The sequence below is a fragment of the Medicago sativa genome, chromosome 1 (genome assembly GCF_051527215.1).
Source record: "Medicago sativa cultivar Bolivia chromosome 1, Bolivia_mono, whole genome shotgun sequence".
Lineage (NCBI taxonomy): Eukaryota > Viridiplantae > Streptophyta > Magnoliopsida > Fabales > Fabaceae > Medicago > Medicago sativa.
The window spans coordinates 14,048,017-14,065,930 of NC_140749.1; the positions used below are offsets into that span (position 1 = coordinate 14,048,017).

A 17,914-nucleotide genomic window follows, 5' to 3' on the forward strand; every position below is an offset into this window, starting at 1 on the left:
CATGGTCAAACTCCACCAAATTACCATGATTATTTTTCCTTTGTAATAAGAGATTTAACAAAAAAAAGTTATAATGTCAACAATACTATATATAACATATTTCTAAAAAAATATAATACTATGTATAATATACACTTTCAAACACATTTTTTTTTATTAATTCAAATTCACGAGTTCCACTAAATTTAGATAGAACTCAACCAACAAAAAAGAGAGTTGAAAAACATTAATTTTTTGAAAAATTGAAAGATATGTATTTTTTTTAAGAGTGTGTTGTTAGCACTTCTTATAATACTTTAACACTAATTTTTTTGAGTTTTCTATTTTTTTATTACAAATTAGATCATGGAGTCTTTCTTGCTTTAATTATTTTATTTTTGAATAATTCCATTTTACTTCTATTTCATAGAGGTGTTCACAAGTGGGTACACAAGTCAAGTCTCCTAAACCAAACTCAACATCTAATCAAGTTTGGGTTCAATATAAACCCAAGCAGAGGAACATCTAATCAAGTTCACTTTTTATTTCTCTACTAAATACAAAAGTAAATCACATTCACCTAATCTTAATTCTTAGTAGCTTTCTTTCACTTTTTATTTCTCTACTAAATACAAAAGTAAATCACATTCACCTAATCTTAATTCTTAGTAGCTTTCTTCATCCACAAGGAGAGGAACATGAGTTCTATTGATAAGAAAATTCTCATAAATGAAACCAGCAAGCCCACCACCAATGAGAGGCCCAACCCAAAAAACCCATTGGTCAGTCCAATTTCCACTAACCAAAGCAGGTCCAAAAGATCTTGCTGGATTCATGGAAGCACCTGCGAAAGCCCCGCCAGCCAAGATGTTAGCCCCTACAACAAATCCAACCAAAATTGGGCCAAGTCCAGAAAGTCCTCCTTTCTTTGGATCAACCATAGTTGCATACACAGTGAACAACAAAGAGAATGTCAACACAATTTCCCAAACTACTCCTTGAGTACACCCTACTCCACTTTTAAGTGTATGAACTGGAGTTGTCTGTTGATCATGCAAGATACAATGTACAATCATATTCTTAATTAGTTCTCCAACAATAAAAGACACAAATTGATTTTATCTATTTTCTTTTTATAATCCAGAATATCTTGATCATTATTTTCTTTATCACTTGTGATAAATGGAATCATTTTAAATATAAAAAATAATATAAGTTATTCAAGAATATATGTAGTATTTTAATTTTTTGTTTTTTGCATTGTCTGGTGACTTCTAGTCAGATATGAGATTTTCAGTGTCCATTCCGGGGGTTCACTGTTGCCTAGATGCCATAGAAGGGAGTAAAGATGTTTCTCGTATAGTGCTTCATCTTAAGGCGGTACATCTCTATAATGATGAATGTAAAAGTATGTGACGAGAAGAACTCAAGACTTATTGGAGTTTGTTTATGGTGTTTGAAAAGTCTATGAGGATGGTTGAGCAATGGATGTTTGGAAGGTGTATAAGTTTTCATGCCATGAGTTGTGCATGTCACCACCTTGATGATCTGGTTTGTGTTACTAATGAGTCAGGGGAGTTTAAGACCCACATTCTACATATTTCAAAACCATCTAGAAAAGACCTCGATACTTTTTGTGTGAATGAGGGGCTGGTTTTGGATGCAAGACCGTTAGGGAATGTCCTCTAAGAATCTATGTTCATCATGAAGATTATACCTCATGGTTTTTGTCTTGTGTTATCCAAGGCATCAAAAGATGCCTCTTATCATGTGCATGCTAAGCCGGTTTATATAGGAGATTCGTTTCAGTTGCCATTGCTTCCTCGTCGAACATTACAGGTTTTAAAGCCTCGGACTAGGCAGAATTACAGGTTTAAGAATCACAAGTGCTTGCAACAATATCACATTTTTGGTTGCTTGGCTAAATATATGGAGAGTAGCGGGTGGTCTTGCCAAGTTGGTTGAATGTGTGTTCGGAGATTATGGGCAATATGGTGTGAGTAGGGCCGGCCTAAGGGCCAAGCAACCCAAGCAAGGGTTTTAGGCCTCAAGATTTCGGGTGAAAAAAAAGGCATCTAAAAATTTAATTTGGTTATAAGTATATTATATGATAGATATATTACAGACATTTGTATAGCTTAACTGATTACCAAAAAGGCCTCAATTACTCTTGGTCATGAATCTAAATTTTGGTCTCCATAAAATTTAATTTTATATAAATATTCTGTTAATTTTTTTTTTTAAAGGCCATTAAATTTTTTACTTTAAGCCTCTTAATCTGTTGGACCGACCCTGGTGAGTTATGGAGGAGATTATTTTGAGGATAAAGACAAAAGAAGGGCCATAATATCAAACAATATTTTCGTAAGGTTGCAGATGGACACTTCACAATGACTGTGAAGGTGTTGGGATCATCTAGAGTGGCCCCATATAACAAAGATACGATGGAGGTTTTGGAGGATAAACACTCGTACATGTCACCTCCCTCCAAGCCAACCACCATAATTTTTGTAGCTCCCCTTGTGATTGAAGTTGACATTGTTCTCAAGTTTATTAAATTGTTCCCCCAAAGGACATCATGTGGTAGAAATGGTTTGTGGGTCCAACACCTATTATTTGCATTATGTGGAAAAGGTTTTGTTCTGGCAAGAGATATTTTATGTGCTATCACTCTAGGGTTAACTTATGGATAGGAATAAGATGCCCATTGAGTTTGGTATAATTTGTAGCTTTTGCACCCTTGACACGGTTATTAAAATATGTTAGTGGAATGCGCCTTATTGCAGTAGGTACTAGTTGGAGGCGTCTGGTATCCAAGGTTGCTATGAAATAAATCCGTAAAGATGTGGCATAATATCTCAATGACTTTTAGTTTGGTGTTGGGGTTTCAGGTGGTGCAAAGACATTTTTTTTATGATGTTAATATGGTGTTGAGCTAGTGACATGGAGATGGTTCTTTAGCTATAGTCACGATAGATTTCTCGAATTCTTTCAACTTGGTAGATACATCGGCACTAGTGTGCGAGGTGAGATGCCCATCCATTTCTTTACGGGTTGAGTTTATTTGTAATTAGGAAGTGATATTATACCATGGGGATAACCATATTATGTCATCCAATGTAGTGCAATAAGGCAACTCTATTGGGCAATTCCTTTTGCTCTTGCGTTACACTCTCTTATTCATCAAATCAAAGGTAATTGAAAGGTTCTTCTTCATATTTGGTATCTTTATGCTTGGACTATTGTAGGGAATTTAAAGGAGGTGGCTAAAGCATATGACATCGTTCGGATGTCCGTGCCAGGATTGAGCATGAATAGAATATTCGTAACATTGGGATTTGTTTGCTTTCGTGTCATGGTAATAAGCATCATGAAAGGTTGTTCCTTTCAGACATTTTTGAGGTGAACGTTAGGGGTGAAATTGCTCGGAGGGGTTGTTAGTTGAGATGGAAGTTTTATTGAGGGGTTGGGCATGAAGAGAGCTTTTAAATATGTTAAATTAATGTTTCTTATTCTATTGTCAAGAGATCCTCAGATTGAGCTTCATCTTCCATTCTTGGGTAGTTTTCTTTGTAAAAGTCATAAACAATATTTACATAAGGAAATGCTAACAAGGTGCCCTTAAAATAAATTAAGTGAAGAATTCAAGGTGAAAAAAGTAAATTTCTAAACTTTATCTTGGAAATTGTGCATTTAACACCTCTAAACTTTAGAAATTAATTTATTTTACCTAGAATTCATCACTTAATTCTATTTTTAACTTCTTGACTCAGGGCACTTGTTAACATGATCCTTTACATAAATGTTTTTTTTTAAGGAAATTTACACAAATGTTTGTTTATTAAGAAAATATCAAATAAAATATGAACATTTCAAAATAATAATAATTAAAAAAAAAACTAAGTTTTTTCACTAACGATTTATGCATAGACATATACATCTCAATTATGTTTGAATAGAAGAAATTTAAATATCAATTGAATAAATGAAAGTATAGTAAAACAATTTCAGTTGATAAATTCTTGTCAAAATTGATAGAATGAATATAGACAATGACACTTACTAATCCACCAGTGAGGTAATGAAGAAGATAGCAAGCTCCTGCAGATGCTATATGTTGATCAATCCAATAAAAGATAGAACGGACGACGGTGATGTGGCCGCCAACAAGGAGGCCCAAGGTCACGGCGGGATTCAAATGGCCACCGGAAACGTGACCGGCGGATATCATTACGGCCACCAGAAGAGTTTGTGCCATAGCCACAAAAAATAATCCCACTAAACCATCTTCACTTAGCTTATCTAATGAAATAAATTTTGGAAATCAATCTTACAAGTCTCTGAGTTAATTTAACGGTAAAAGTTGGTATCACAATCATTAATTTTCTATATAAACAAATGTTAGAAAGTTATTAGCTAGGAAGCACGGACACAAATATGGATACTGGACACGACACGGACACGCCGACACATATAGTAATTTGAAAAAATGACATAATTTAGAGTAATCATAGATGTCGTGTCGGTGTTGGTGTCGGCACGAGAACACTCCTAATCCGAGAAGTATCCGTACTTCATAGGTTATTAGTAGTAGTCAGAGTTTGAATTCCAAACCTTTAATAAAATTATATTGAAAATTGGATCATGAAATTTCAATTCAAATATATTGATATGGGATGAAGTTAATAGTAGAGGAATAGTTTCAAATGTAACAACGTAATTGCTATATACATACCAGCAGCCATTTTTGAACCAACACCAGCAAAGACAAAGAGAAAGGTGACAATGAATTCAACAATTAGAGCTCGGATGCAATTAGGTTGAGTAGCCTCTTGGGTTGTTCCTAAAGAGATTTTGGTCATATTGTCTTCTGATTTGTGATGTTGCAATTAATTGCTTCCTACACTCAAGAAAAATGATCAAAGAAGCTGCCAATTTATTAAGACAAATTAACAAAAGAAAATTTACTATTTGTCTCTATTTTTGTTTTAATATTATGTACTATTGTGTCAAACCTTTGTTGTTTGTTAGTAGTGGAAGCTGCGTATGCGTTAGTTAGACAATTTTATATACGGAGTATCAAAAAATAATTTGATTTTAATTGAGGCGGCATCTGAAGTATTTTATATTATTTTAATAAATTTTACCTAAACAATAAACAACAAAATACACAACAATAATACAAAAGAACTACATTTTCAATGGAATACAAAATAGTACATGCAATTAAACAACAAATTCCATTATTATTATTTTTTTCTGGTCAAGAACAACAAATTACATTTTAGCCAAAATACAAAATAATACAAATATTAATGATATAAAATAAAAAATTTCATGTTTTTAATTTTTTTATCAATGATGTCAATGCTTGAGATTTTTTTGAGGTTGATTCTATAGTAGATGCATACTAAGTTTTATTTCACCCATGGCCATGTCATGCTTACTCCAATGCAAGTTTTCTATAGTTTTTTTTTTTTTTTAAAATGGTAAATATTATTAACCAACAAGCCCGTGCAAGATGCACTAATAAGCTCGGGTGGAGAAAAAAAAATACAAACAAGGGGAAATCGGTTGCCGCAAAAACACTGGCTCGAACAAAAACCCCTTAAAAAACCATCCAAAATAAAGAGTAATGACGCAGGCATATACTAATGACAAAGCACAAGCATACCCGTGCGTCAACACCAAGACAACCAAACCCACCAAAGCGCTGCACAGAAGACGTTGACCGCTGCGCAGGAAAACACAACCACCGCAAACACCAAAGAACCAAAAAAATCCAATTGCGAGCAAAAGAAACAGCCAGCATCAGCCGCAGACAGCAGCAACAGCAAACCAGCAACAACACAGGCAGCAACAGCAGTAAAAAAACAGATGCTGCAGACACTAACCAACCCAACAGAAGCCCACAAAGCAAGACCGCAGACATCATAACTCCAACCAACAGCAAGACAGCAGAAACGCACCCAAGCAAAACCAGACGGCCTAAACAACAATCCACAACAACACCAGGATGTCCAAAACAGACACACTAAAACTACCTCCTCAAGGCTTCCCTAGCAAGGCACATTTGAGGGTTCCAACACAACTCATAAAAGAGGCATGCCGACGTGATCATCCGACTCAACATCCATCTCCAAGACAACACCTTGATCTTCTCAACAATCTCATCAACCTCAAAAGTGGTGTTATTGAAGATTTTCTCATTCCGGACTTTGCACAACACCCATATAGTAGCATGCCAAATCAACCATAGACCTTTTTTTGGTCAAACATAATTTAACTACGGTTAGGAGAAATTAGAAAAGCACGGTCTAGCCACCTCATCAAATTTAACCACACCAAACTAGCCAAATCACAATGGAGGAAAAGGTGAGTAGTTGATTCCTCCACCCTGCCACACAAAGGGCACATATGCGAAACCTCCGACCCAATAGCATGTCTCAAAGCAAGATTAGATATAGTTGGAATACGGTTTGAAAGAGTCCTCCAAGCGAAAGCCACCACTTTAGACGGAGCCGGACTCTTCCACAAATTCGCGAACACCCATTTTTCCTCTTCCCTCCAAACATCTTCACGTAAAACAAGATCCTCCAACTTGGCATATGCCGATTTCACCGAAAAGGCACCCGATTCTTCCAATTTCCATCTCCACTCATCTTCTTGAGAGGACAACCTCGTATCTTCCAAATCCTCCCTAAGACTTAAAAGCACCTCCTCCTCCCACATGAAGAGATGTCTTCTCCAAGTGAAGACCCAATCAATACCTTGATCCAAAGCCACCCCTACTTCTCCCACTTTGGCCTCGTTTTGAGTTGAAATCAAGAAAAGTCTAGGATACCTTTCTCAAAAACAACTACCCCCTTTCCAAGTATCATTCCAGAAGCTAGAATTCAAACCATTCCCCACTTTCCGCTCCACTTCCAAGTTAAACCAATTCAAGCTTCCAAAATTACCAAGATTAGTCAACTCCTTCCACCAAAGAGAAGAGATATTCGACCAAGCTCTACTCCCCCCTCCAACAATCTACCCACGAAATTACCATACTTTGCTTGTAACACATCCTTCCACAACGCGGCCTTCCCATCTAGCAACCTCCACCACCATTTTGCCAACAAACTCACATTCATAACCCGTATATCTTTAACCCCCACCCCTCCGTTACATTTTTGTTGACAAACCAACTTCCATCTCACCCAACTAATCTTCGTTCCTCCACCCACCCCTCCCCAAAGAAATTCCCTTTGAATCCGGACAATCCTCCGCCAAACTTGCACCGGCATTTTCAACAAAGACATGTAAAAGATTGGAATAGAATTTAGGACCGAATTAAGAAGCACGATTCTACCTCCAAAGCTAATGTATTTATGCCCCTAATTATTCAACCTCCCACTAAGTGTTTCCACCATCGGTTCCCAAGTTGCTATACTCCTCGAATTTGCACCCACCGGAAGGCCCAAATACTTAAACAGATCACTCCCCTTACTACAATTCAAAAAGTTACATGCCATATCCATAAACTCTAAATCTACATTCACCCCTATCAAAGAGATCTTAAAGAAGTTAATCTTCAACCCCGACACCATCTCAAAACCTCTAAGGAGAGATTTCAAGGCCCAAAGATTCTCCACCGTTGGCTTGCCTATGCAAAGGGTATCGTCGGCATATTGAAGATGGGAGATCACCAAACCGTTCCGACCAACTTGGAACCCTTCGAATAAATTCCGATCCACCACGTTCCTCATCAAACCACTAAAGCCTTCTGCCACCAACAAAAGAGAAACGGAGCAAGCGGATCCCTTTGTTTAAGACCTCAGTTAATACATATTTCCTTCGTTAGGCTACCATTCACAAGCACCGACATACTCCCTCCAAAGACACACACCTTCATCCAAGCCACCCACTTAGTGCAAAGACCCACTCTACACATCATATACTCCAAAAATCCACCAAATCATACACCTTTTCGAAATCGACTTTAAAGATAAGACATTCCTTCTTAGATTTCTTGGCAAAATCCAACAACTCATTCACCACCAAAACCCCATCCACCAAGTGCCTCCCTTTAAGGAATGCCGATTGAGATGGCGAAATAATGGAATTCATGACTCCCGTAAGCCCTCTAGCCAACACCTTAGCTAGTAACTTGTAAAGGCTTCCTAGCAAAGATATTGGCCTTAAATCCTTTAGCTCCATAGGGGACGAAACCTTTGGAATAAGAGTCACAAAAAAATCCAACATACACTTAGGTAGAACTTCATTAGCATGAAATTGGTCAAACATAATTCTAACTTAATCCTTCATCAAGTACCAAAATTCCTTAACAAAAGCGAAGTTGAAACCATCCGGACCCGGACTTTTACTACCATCACTCTCTTTCACCACCACCTCAATCTCCATTATAGAGAAAGGGGCCACCAAGAAGTTATTATCCTCCCCCGCTAATGTCGAAAAGTTCACCCCATCCAACTTTGGCCGCTCCCATCTATTATCCGCAAAATGATTAGTGAAATAGTTCACCACCTTCGATCGCACTTCAAAAGGTGACACCACCCAACCATCATCCACCTTTAAAGCCTTGATGGAATTCCTACTCTTTCTTAATTTAAGACACTTATGGAAAAACTTGGAATTTGCATCTCCCTATTTAAGCCAACGTGATTTAGACCTTTGAGCGATTAGTGCATATTTAGCCTTAAGAAGCCTCCATAATTCTTCAAGTTTTCTATAGTTGTCATCTTCTATAATAAATTTGGATATAGTACATCATGTACCAAAATTGCTCTTAGTCAACTAATGTTGATTAATTTTTATCAGTATTACTACTATGCTTAACATAATTCATTATGCTACAATTCGTAGTCTTCTCTTAAGAGTATAAATATATTACCAGTGTGGTCACATTAAACACGCATTCAATATACAATTGATACATGACATCATAAGTTTCAAGTTTCACGATATGTTCCTGTTTTTGCCTCAGTAAACTTGTCGTTCATGTGTACACACATGACAACTGAGTGTCCATTTTCTCTATCACCACACCGCGTTTGTGAATATGGACGTGCAAGCTTATCTTTGGATGGAACGAGGACGCATTGGAAAACATCGTGGTCCCTCCATCTATTGAAGCCACTATGGCCATATTGAAGTTGATTGTAGTACAAATTCAAGAGAACAACAACCAATACAAGAGTTTTCATCATTGTTGGCGGAAAGATTCCATCAATAATATAAATTATTGGTGGATTAGTGCTAAAAACCTTTCAATAATATGTACTTATTAGTCGTGAAAATTTGAATAGGACAAACGTAATACTAGAAATTATATATATTTTTATTTATCTACCGGGCACAAAAATAAAGCACGTATACATTAAAGCACAATAACACAAATTTTATGCAAAGTTAACAAGGAAAAACCTAATCTTAATTTTTAGTAGCTTTCTTCATCTACAACTAGAGGAACATGATCTCTATTAATGAAGAAATTCTCATAAATGAAACCAGCTAGTCCACCACCAATAAGTGGTCCAACCCAATAAACCCAATGATCAGTCCAATTTCCACTAACCAAAGCAGGCCCAAAAGATCTTGCAGGGTTCATTGAAGCGGCTGAAAAAGCCCCACCAGCAAGGATGTTAGCCCCCACCACAAACCCAACTAAGGTTGGGCCAAGGCCAGCAAGTGCTCCTTTCTTTGGATCAACCATGGTTGCATACACAGTGAACAACAAAGAGAATGTCAACACAATCTCCCAAACTACTCCTTGAGTGTACCCTATTCCACTTGCAAGTGTATGAGCTGGAGTTGTCTGTAATTCATGCAAAATTCAATGTACAATATTTTTTTAGTTATATCTTTCCAACAATAAAAGACAAAAAAAGGTTATTATCTTTTTCCCTTTAAAAAGCAAGAATATTTGTATCAATAAGTATTTTTCAATTTCATTGTATGGATAAGGATATTTCCAACATAAATAATAATAAATTTAATTGCATTTTAATCTTCCAAAAATAGTTTCCTCCTTTTAAAATCAAATTGTTTTGGTCCTCAAATATTACGTTTATTACAGTTTTAGTCTCAACCCAAATTTTTTTACCTGAAAAATGATGATTTTTAACCTAAAAAAAGTGGTAATTTTTACCAAGTAATATATGAAGAGTTGAGAGCTTACCAATCCACCAGAGAGATAATGAAGAAGATAACAAGCAGCTGCAGATGCTATCAATTGGTCAATCCAATATAGGATCGAACGAACGATAGTTATGTGACCTCCGACAAGGAGGCCCAAAGTCACGGCGGGATTCAAATGGCCACCGGAAATATGAGCGGCGGAGATCATTACAGCCACCACAAGAGCATGTGCAATAGCCACAAAAAACAATCCCACTAAGGCATCTCCACTTAGCTTATCTATTGAAATAAATTTCATGGAGTTATTCTTAGATCCATACTTTCTCCAAAAGATTAATTTAACTGACTCTAGACCAAATACATTTGATTTATAAGACCCCATTTCTTATATTTCATTAGGAATATTCATAGTAGTCAGAGTTTGAATTATGAACATTTAGTAAAATTACATTGAAAATTGAATGACATTTCAATTCAAATAACATGGCTTAAAGAACTGAAAATAAGTCTCTGTGAGCATAACTCAGTTGACAGGGACATGCATTGTTATATGCAGGGTCGGATTCGAACCCTGGACAACCCACTTATTCACCTTGAAAAAGGTGAATTCTAGCCACTAGTTAATTGAAAAAAAAAAACTGAAAATAAGTGTTATAGTATAGATATATATACCAGCAGTCATTGCAGAACCAACACCAGCAAAGACAAAGAGAAAGGTGGCAATGAATTCAACAATTAGAGCTTGAATGCAATCAGGCTGAGTGGCCTCTCTGGTTGTTCCTAACGCAATTTTGGCCATGGTTTATGATTTGCAATGTGTGATGAATTGCTTCCTACACTCAATAGCTGAAAAATGATCAAAGAAGCTGCCAATTTATAAAGGCAAATTAAGAAAAATACCTTTTTTAAAAAATAAAATAAATTAGACCATAAGTTTGGATCGTAGAACTTTTCTTATTATACTATGCATTATTGTGTCAAACTTTTTGGTAAGTGGAAGCTGTGTTGGACAATTGATCGTGATGGACAAGTTGACTTCATAATAATTTGCACGTTGATTCGCTGGATACTAACATTTAACGTCCAATTGCCCTAAAAAAAACAATTAACGTCCAATTATTTTTTAATTAAGATATAAATATAGATAATAATTTTGATGAGTGTAAAACTTGTCACGGTTAACCAATCACGACTTTTATGTTAAATATGACAAAAGTTAAATTTTATATTGAATATGGTTTATTTTTGATTGAATGAGAAGGTATACATCTACATTATTCATGTTATTTGGATAAAATATACTCAATCGGTTCTATTTACAAGAAACATTAAACAAGACCGGAAGACATACAATATTAGCGATTTAAACGCCACCTAAATGGACCATCATTATGTATTGTATTCCACTTTTCATACGATCAAGTGCTATAATTATGATGATGGTGCCATTCCACTACTTGTGACCAATCAACTTTACAGATGAAAACAAACATATATACTATGTTACACTTTTTTTGAATTTTTTATTATAATTATTAGTGGTTTGAGAGCCATGCAAAAGTAACATCATCTTGTTCTTTATTTCATTCTCTACTTCATCATGTACTATAATGATGATGATGGTGAGATTCAACTGTTATACTTCAGCTCCGTCTCCAATCAACTTGACATATGAAGTGAAGAGGAATATATAAATGACTAGGTCTAACCTATGGGTGATTTCCCTGCAATAATCAAAGGATACTGTTTCACGCATTTGTTAATTTCGACAACTGATTTTAGATCAGATGGTTCATATTGTATATTGATTAAATCAATTTTAAACAATTTCAGCTTTTGATTTAAAAAAGTAAATGTGCACAACTTGTTCAAAAAAAGTATATGTGCACAAAAAACCAACAATAGAAGAGAACTCTGTATGTTCTCTCTAAGAAAACACAGTGGAAAATGGAATTCCAACTGCAGAAAGCAAATGATCCTGAAGAGAACCATCATTGATTCTTTTGGATACACTCTCACCTCTCAATTTCCATAAAGCAAAATCCTCCTAGGTCACTCACATGCTTCCTTCATTCCCTGCCACATTTACTATAACATAATGAAGTACCACAATCTATGAAGCACGGACACCTCTAAGATTAGGTGTGTCGCGTAGTGGCGGAGTCAGAAAAGAAAAAAAAGGTTCTGATGGACCACAAAAATAAACTACTATAATATATAGCAACATACAATGTCCTCCAACTTTGTCATGACTATATTGTTCCTCTGGTGAACTTAGGCAGCTCCTTTGGAAGTCCATGTTTGAGTGTTGTACGTTCTCCTCGAATGTTCGCAGAAACGACTGAGTTGGAACGAACAATAAAGGAATAGAACCAGGTCCTCTGATGCTACACAAGTTGTCAGATTATGATTTGAAATATTCAAGAGCAATTTCTTGCAAAATAAGATTTGCACTCAAAGGTTCTTTAAAAAAAAGAAAAGATTTTCCCTCAAAGGAGAGTACTTCAAATAAGATTCTATGCAACAAATAACAATGTTGAGAAGCATGATAGATACTGCTATTCTTGATGGAAACCTTAGATAAGAGAAAAGTATAAGAGAGTAATATACAAATTGTATTGAAAAAGGAGAATGTTCATCTCATCAAGAGAACAATAAGGCTTATACAGTCAATTAGATTAACTAACCGGTGTAACTAACTTTTACATCTAATAGTAGAGTCCAACAAAGAGAGAAATAAATTGAGAAAGATTGATTATTTTGAATTGATAGAATGAGAAAAGTTGATTACAACGAGTGTAAGATACACTATACAGTGATGTGATCCCAACCAATTTAACTAGTAGCTAACTAGCAATTGCCTATGATAAACTTCATCTAATTCTAACACACAAAGTGATTAAGAAAATTAAGTAACTATATAGCTGATACTAGAATCTAGAGGAAAATTAAGTAACTATAATGTTTAAGAGCCGAAAAGTACCCAAGCAGTGTAGTAACTATCTAGGTATATATATCTAACAAGATTTGAATTCAAACTATAATAAGAGAAAACTAATGTTCTGGCGCTTCTTTATCCCGCTGCTTTTCTAACGGTCTGTAACTGTCTTCCAATATCGAATTAGCAATCGTTCCTTCGAAAATGGCAACTTAGCAGTAAATGCAATTAGGTTAGCCAATCAAGTCAAGGTCTTCCAGCAACTCTTCTTTGACCTTCTTATACACAATCAGTAGGGCACTTAGACCCTTCAACCAAGACATCTTCGAAAATGGGTCAAAACACTCTGACATGCTTCTCCTTATACTCGAATTTTCAATCTCAATGAAGCTTCATAGCAAAGTCGTGGCAAATTTCTTCGTCGTGAGTAATTCAAATCCCAACACTGAGAAACAAACCAAGTAAGCAACACAACAAAATATTCTACCGAGATGTCAGTATGGGTTGTAGCCCGTGCATCAATCTGGCCCAATCCACAAGTTTGTTAGGTTGGAAAAAAGTCCCCTACCGTCTAATTGATGGATGAAACTCGGTGTAGTGAAGGAACCAAGTCATCAGAAGCACCACATTTACTCCCTAACACACCATCCGGGTTTGAGGTTTCCACAGTCGTTTCTGGTTTTGGAACATCTTCCGTAGGCATGACAGTGGAAACAGGTAAATCGGTATTCACATTCTGCAAAAATCATATCCAATTCAAGTGAGTTACTTTATCCAAATGTGTAAATTTAATTATAATATTGGTATAAATTACGTAGTAAGTAATAACTTTAGCATGCAGAGAGGTATACTTGTTTATCTGTTTCAATCCCATCGTCAAGATTGTCAACGTTAGCTACCCTGAGCTTCATACAAACACGTGGACGTTCGGTATAGATTTTTGGTTTTGGCACAGCATTTTGAGTACAATCATTGTATTCTGAAAAGGGAACTAAAGTCATTACAACATGCTCTGGAGTGCATTCCTTCACAATACGGAAAATATTTTGAAGGAATTCACAAACAATTCTTCAACTACAAGAATGAAGTTACCTGTATGCTCATCCACATCCCCTGGTTCAAGATTGGTAGGCACGGCAACTGGAGCCTACAAATTGTCAACGAGAAATCAAACAAAATCAGTACAAATTTAATGCATAAGCTATCAGAAAATCCATATACATTTAACCATGAAAAAAATGTTTGAGCATCTGTGATGAAAATTTAACCATGAAAAGGGTGACCAAAGTTTGAATTTAACTATATCATTCAAAATAAAAATTGAAGCTTATCAAAGGAATCACGCACTATTGATTGATTTTGTGCCTTTATCTGTTGAATCTCCTGATATTTTAAAATCGTCCAGTCATATAAATAGTCAGCATCATATCCTGCCAAACATAAATTTAGGAAGTGAATTACATTTCAGTTTAGTTTCTGAAATCGTGAGTATCAAACAATTTGGTCTCTGAAATTAATGAAAATTGTAAAGTAATTCCTGAAATTGAAAATCCTCGAAACAACATGTAAATTGCCATCTTAAACAAGCTGTTGCTAGCAATTTGATAAACAAACAGTTATTACCTTTAGAAGTGAACAATTCACGAAACAGGCGCTTCAAATATCCATAATCTGGTCGTTGATCAAATGTCAAGGAGCGGCAATAATGAAAGTAAGAAGCAAACTCCACGGGACATGACTTGCAAAGTACCTAAGAACAAGAAATTCGTTGTCAGAAAACATTTTTAGACCAAATAAGTACATGTACTTTTTACATATGTTTAATACCGGAGGGAGTACGTAGCAAGGGGAAACATGATCCGCATACCTCAATGGGAGTGTTTAACTTCGTTTCGCATATTTTTTCATATTTTTGCATTCTGGTGGCAGCTTGCAGACCTTGCCAAGGAAGGCTAAAATGCAACAACCAAATAGTCAAGTCTAACGTTTACCAAAATAACCATGCACCGTTGAGAGTCACAAGCAACATCTTTATGATGCATGGTAAAAGTAGAATCAATAGGATGAGACATACCTTCCTCTTAAAAAGTACAAAAGAACATAACCAAGAGACTCCAAATCATCTCTGCGGCTTTGCTCTGAAGAAGTTAAACCAAAATCGAGAGTGAAAATTGTAGGTTACATCATATCTTAAGACAATAAAGAAGGAAAAATTCTCTCGTGTACTAACCAATTCCTTTGTGAGTATTGCTACTTGCATAACGTGCAGTTCCAGTTAAGTTTTTGTTCTCTCTGGATGAGTTTATCAAGGTAAAACAAAATATTAAACAACGTAAACATAGATAGCAAAATTCAAAGTGGTAAGGCACAAGTCATGAATCAAGCAAAATCCTTTTAGAAAAAAAAATCGAAGTCAAAATCAATATATGACAATTGCCAAGAATTCACATGATAAAAATCGCGTATGACAGAAAAGCTGTTATTTAGGTTTAAGTAACTTGAAAACCTTATGATACAACAAATGATAAATATGATCCATATCAAGAAGAGATCAAACAAAAATTATAATTTATAAAGCTAGATAAAGAATCTTATACCTGTAAGGGATATGCTTGTAACTGATAGGATCCCTGTATCCTTTTGAAAGTCCAAAATCAATCATACAAACCTGTGAATGTAACATATTTCATATATCATCATACGTTAAAAATTGGAAATATATAGGAATTACAACATAGTAAAACTATCCATTTATGTTTGCTGATATATGAAAGAATACTCATGAAGCATTGAAGCTACCTGATTTGCTTTCTTCCCAAGACCCATAAGAAAGTTATCCGGTTTGATATCTCTGTGTAGTAATCCCTTGGAATGTAAATACTCTATCCTCGTAAGCTGTCATCAAAGAAATAAAACAGGCTTAGGGCCTGTTTGATTTACTTATTTGAGTATATCTACTAATATAAACACTAACGAAAACAGCTTATGACATGTCCATTAGTTGTGTTTAGCTTATTTCCATAAGCTCTCTCAGATAGCTTATGAAAACAACTGATAGCTTATATGAACACAATTTGAATTTATTTTTTCCTATGTTATAACAAAAGACATAGCTTATATATAATATATGCATTTATATGATAAACACTTATGCTATAAACACTTAATTAAGCTGTATATCAAAATAGACCCTCCATTTTAAACTAATGTGCTCAAAACCGTTGATGCAAGTTTGATGTAAAAAGAAGGAATACAAAGAGAGAAAACATCTCCAACAGCATACAGAAAACATGATCATATAAAGAAGACAAATTTAAAAACGGAAAGGAAAAGATGCATTCAACGGTCCATAGATGAATCAATGATTACCATTTGATCGGCCAACATCAAAACCGATTTTAGCGAAAACTTCCCACTACAGTAGTAAAGGAGGTCGTCGAGACTCGGCCCCATAAGTTCAAGAACTAGAACATTATAGTCTCCATCAGTACCAAACCATTTCATTCTTGGAATACCACCTTAAATTCCATCACTATAATGAATTAGAAAGGACTAAGAAAACAAAGGAAAAATATTGTGAGGGAAACAAGCTCAACATAAATTGAAGTTATGCTTTTATAACTTACTTCCTCCTTTAAGAATATTATATAACTTTGCCTCATATAGTAGCTGTGGTTGTTGAGTTTTCTTCTTCTCCTATAAAACAAGAATATGGCTATTATAAACCATCACATAGTTGAGGACTTTTTACACGTTCAGTGACCAAAAGATGTAAATTAACAATCAAAATTTAAACATGCATCTAATTGAGCAATTTGATTCATTACAAAAAATTTATAATATAAGATATCCTAGTCTTTAAGCTTCATCCATCCATGTACTACCCAAAAGATAAAAATGATGTAATCAAATTTAAGGTAACTCTCTCATCGATCATCACCATTATTACCGTAACTGTGACTAGAATGTGTTCGAGAGTATCCAAGGTATATAAAAGCAACGGGATTTTTTTTTTTTTTCGGAACACATGTCGAAGTTGTCAGACATGTGTTGCACGGATGTCCTACGAGTGTCATACAACTAAGATACACCTATTCTTAGGATGCCTAATCCCAGGAGTATTTGTAATTCAGAGCAATTAACACAATTATTGTCTCTTCATATTTAAAATGCAATAATTAACTCAAAATGATCACTTCCTAATCACAATTATTACAACAAATAAAGAAAAAAAATAGGAAAATTCTTAGCAATAACCAAAAATCAAAGCAACAATTTCTCCATTAGACTAACCTTCTTAATGGCCACAAGCTCAGAAGTCACAACATGTGCACCTGAAAATGATCATAAATTAACTCAAACATTAAACAAGCAAAAAAAAAATTAATTCAAACATGCAAAATGAAATAAAGTTTCTTATGATTCATACCAATATAAATTTCACCAAATGATCCACTACCAATTTTCCTACCAATTCTATACTTTCCTCCAACAACCTTTTCCATCAAAAAACCAAACAATGACAATGGAAAAACAACGATGAATTTCCAGAGAAAGCGAAAAAAAACAAACAACTAACTTTTGCTTTCTGAGTTTGTTGCTTCAGTTGGTTTCGTATATATCGAGGAACAAAACAGAAGGAGATAAAAGAGAATAGATAATATGGTTAAGGTTAATATTGGAATTTCACATTTTGTTTTTAAAAGGTTGTTGGTGACGTGGTTTGACAAAATTTTCTTCGTTGCGTACATGAGTTGGATTTCGTTGTCCTTAAAAGCAGTAAAGTTTGTCACTTTGTCCTTATAACAAATTTTCACCTCATTTTTTATTCATTTACAACTTTTCTTATTATTTTAA

The 17,914-nt window shown here is 35.1% G+C and overlaps 4 protein-coding genes across 8 annotated transcripts; all 4 read right to left on the minus strand.

Annotated features, from left to right (window-relative positions):
• Positions 1-369: 369 nt before the first annotated feature.
• On the minus strand, positions 370-4,887 carry LOC146952911 (aquaporin TIP4-1-like). 2 transcript variants are annotated; one of them, XM_085707021.1, is made up of 4 exons: positions 4,715-4,887; positions 4,043-4,281; positions 632-1,022; positions 370-559 (listed from the first exon to the last, which is right to left on the minus strand). In XM_085707021.1, exons 1-3 carry the CDS (start codon positions 4,839-4,841, stop codon positions 645-647), a joined length of 744 nt encoding a protein of 247 aa, XP_085563147.1. In that variant the 5' UTR covers positions 4,842-4,887; the 3' UTR covers positions 370-559; positions 632-644. The 2 variants fall into 2 exon arrangements, with proteins under 2 accessions (XP_085563147.1, XP_085563142.1); XM_085707016.1 differs by having other exon boundaries at positions 370-1,022.
• A 2,468-nt stretch (positions 4,888-7,355) lies between these two features.
• Positions 7,356-8,178, minus strand: LOC146952912 (uncharacterized). Its single transcript, XM_085740582.1, has 2 exons — positions 7,920-8,178; positions 7,356-7,744 (listed from the first exon to the last, which is right to left on the minus strand). Exons 1-2 carry the CDS (start codon positions 8,176-8,178, stop codon positions 7,356-7,358), a joined length of 648 nt encoding a protein of 215 aa, XP_085596708.1.
• A 1,120-nt stretch (positions 8,179-9,298) lies between these two features.
• LOC146952913 (aquaporin TIP4-1-like) lies at positions 9,299-10,967 on the minus strand. The gene is made up of 3 exons (XM_085707026.1): positions 10,792-10,967; positions 10,160-10,398; positions 9,299-9,796 (listed from the first exon to the last, which is right to left on the minus strand). The coding sequence occupies exons 1-3, from the start codon at positions 10,916-10,918 to the stop codon at positions 9,419-9,421; spliced, it is 744 nt and encodes a 247-aa protein (XP_085563152.1). The 5' UTR covers positions 10,919-10,967; the 3' UTR covers positions 9,299-9,418.
• A 1,893-nt stretch (positions 10,968-12,860) lies between these two features.
• LOC146952914 (uncharacterized) lies at positions 12,861-17,647 on the minus strand. Of its 4 annotated transcripts, none has more exons than XM_085707035.1 (15): positions 17,487-17,647; positions 17,351-17,391; positions 16,684-16,753; positions 16,427-16,575; positions 15,857-15,952; positions 15,655-15,725; positions 15,288-15,349; positions 15,132-15,195; positions 14,925-15,009; positions 14,681-14,807; positions 14,405-14,487; positions 14,150-14,204; positions 13,909-14,036; positions 13,626-13,793; positions 12,861-13,502 (listed from the first exon to the last, which is right to left on the minus strand). In XM_085707035.1, exons 1-14 carry the CDS (start codon positions 17,560-17,562, stop codon positions 13,629-13,631), a joined length of 1,272 nt encoding a protein of 423 aa, XP_085563161.1. In that variant the 5' UTR covers positions 17,563-17,647; the 3' UTR covers positions 12,861-13,502; positions 13,626-13,628. The 4 variants fall into 4 exon arrangements, with proteins under 4 accessions (XP_085563161.1, XP_085563168.1, XP_085563157.1 ...); XM_085707042.1 differs by having other exon boundaries at positions 16,427-16,589; XM_085707031.1 differs by having other exon boundaries at positions 12,861-13,793.
• Between the last annotated feature and the right edge of the window lie 267 nt (positions 17,648-17,914).